The following is a 2,348-nucleotide window of genomic DNA, read 5'->3' on the forward strand; positions in this document are numbered from 1 at the left end:
AACCACAGGATATATTGTGTTTGTTATAGGAAAGGTAATTGAATCTTTAAGTACAGCAGCAAGGGGAAATCAGTTATTTATTTTCAGGAACATAATCAAGCCACATCCTAGTAGCACTATTTTATTCATTGATTGAAGCCCACAGTTTATGAGCTGACCTGATGTAGAAATAAAAATGCAGAAAAACACTCACTCAGGAACCAGGAAGTAATTAAGCCACTGGCCAACACGCTGTGAAGAACTACCCTGCACCCAGACTACAGGCAAGGCTGCAGGGAGTGCCAGGATGGGCAGGGATTGGTGGAGAATAGCTTGGACAGTGGCAACAGACTGCCCAGAAAAAGACGAGAGAGGGGAAATCCATGGTTGCCCCTCTACATAGTGTAGCCTTTAACACAATATAGCAGGTGCACAAGAAGAAGCCAGAGGTTCCTGTTCCTCTAAGGGGAGAGTGTAGTAGGCAAAGCTTTCTGCGTGGGGCAGGCAGCAGGGCAAAAGCCAGCTGCTAGAAAGCCAGCAGGCCAGACACAGCAACAGTAAGAGGTACCCCTGGGGGAGTACCTACCCTGGGGTTAGCTGCACTGCAGTAAGCAGCCAAGGGGCAGACCTCCAGGCACTGCAGTGGGTTTTGGGGCACACAAGCCCTGTGCCTGAGACCAGGTGGGCAGTCTTGACCCTGCATGCTGCAGAGAGAGGAGCTCCTGGGGGAGATGGCTGCCACCCAAGCTGGCAGCCACCCAAGCTGTCCCATAATGCTGGCAGGAGAGTGCTAGAGGGACTTATGGCTGGCAAGTTGGCAGTGACCCAGAGTGAGGTGAATTTTAGTTGTGAAGCAGTCTGCTTGTATTTATGCTGTGGTTAAGTTTGAGACCGGAGCCCAGATTATGGCTGTAGGGAAGGATGGAGTGCCTGGTAGGGCACTCCGGGACAGGCAGCTTAGCCTGGGGTCAGGGACCCAGAGGGCTGTGGGCTAGTGCGGATAAGCAAGGCCAAGACTGGAAGAGATAAGGCCAGTGAAAGCAGCCTGGCCTGGGGCCAGGGTCACAGAGGGCTGAGGACTGGTGCAGTGAAAGCAGCTCAGCCTGGGATCAGGGACCCTGAGGGCTGTGGATGCAACAGTAGCTGTGCTGGGGCCAGGGCCCAGAGGGCTGGAGGAGTTAGGCCAAGGCCAGGAGGGCTGAGACCATGGGAATGAGGCTAAAGCCAGGGAAAAGCTGAAACCAGATAAGCTTAGACCAAGCAGACTAACTGTAGGGGTGAATGGAGGCCACGAACATAGTCCATAAGGCAACTGGTGCCCCAAGTCACTGATAGGGCCAAGAGGGCCACAATTTAGTGCCCAATGGGCAAGACTGGGGCTAACTAGGCACAGCAAGGAGAAATTGAGGCACACACTGGGACCCTGGGGGCAGCCTCCTTACACACTACAAGACACACGGAGGGTACTTCAAGAAGCCGGAGTGGGGGCAGGTGTTTTTTGGCCACCTCTGGGGGCCGAGTCCTGCTACAAGCTGTCACTGACTGATGAAAAGACCCTACGGAAATTTGTGGGAAATTAGATAATTTCTCGGTACATGTTAGAGAACTAAACTACTATTGGTTTAATCATTGTTAGATTATCTGTAGGTGTTTTCCCGACTACTTCTGAGATCTTGCTGGAAGCGACAAAAGACAACAGCCATCCCTCACTGCCTTTTCACTGTGCGCGCTTGAAGACGCTCCTCTCGTCTCCACGATTCCCAAAAGCAAATCGCACAGAGACAAAGAATGATATATTTAATTAACAGTTTAATTATCTGAAAGCTCCCAAGTATGGCTGAACTTTGAAACACTACTTAATGTCCTGCATCTACTGCAACACTCTACACTACTTACTCTAATAGTCAGGCTGCAGACTCGTAGTTATCTGGAAGATAGCGAGTCGGAGGATGTCTTCTGAGGGGGACATTTTATCTGACCACAGCCCTCCAACAATTTAAGGTGGGAAGGCAGGAACTCTGGTTGAAGGAACCAGCAACACACCTGTAGGCTGGGGAACACCCTTCTTGTCAACACGGTGGCAGAAAGGGATCTCGGAGTCATTGTTGACTCCAGGATGGACATGAGCCACCAATGTGAGGAAGTGGTCAGTAAGGCTAACCGCACCTTATTGTGCATCTACAGATGCATCACAAGCAGGTCCAGGGAGGTGATCCTCCCCCTCTATGCACCACTGGTCAGGCCGCAGTTGGAGTACTGCATCCAGTTCTGGGTGCCACACTTCAAGAGGGATGTGGCCAACATTGAGAAGGTCCAGAGGAGGGCCAGTCGCATGGTCAAGGGGCAGCAGGGCAGGCCATACAAAGAGT

General features: G+C 51.6%; 1 protein-coding gene across 1 annotated transcript in view; it reads right to left on the reverse strand.

The window, feature by feature from the left end:
* MYO5B (myosin VB) overlaps positions 1 to 2,348 on the reverse strand; it is a 98,547-nt gene that overhangs the window by 44,217 nt on the left and 51,982 nt on the right. Inside the window, exon 9 of the mRNA XM_019518298.1 lies at positions 1,141 to 1,177. Within this exon, the coding sequence (XP_019373843.1) occupies positions 1,141 to 1,177 (37 nt within the window). The remainder of the gene's footprint in view (positions 1 to 1,140; positions 1,178 to 2,348) is intronic.

This window comes from Gavialis gangeticus, unplaced genomic scaffold, assembly GCF_001723915.1.
Source record: "Gavialis gangeticus isolate Ggan-Ray unplaced genomic scaffold, GavGan_comp1, whole genome shotgun sequence".
NCBI lineage: Eukaryota > Metazoa > Chordata > Crocodylia > Gavialidae > Gavialis > Gavialis gangeticus.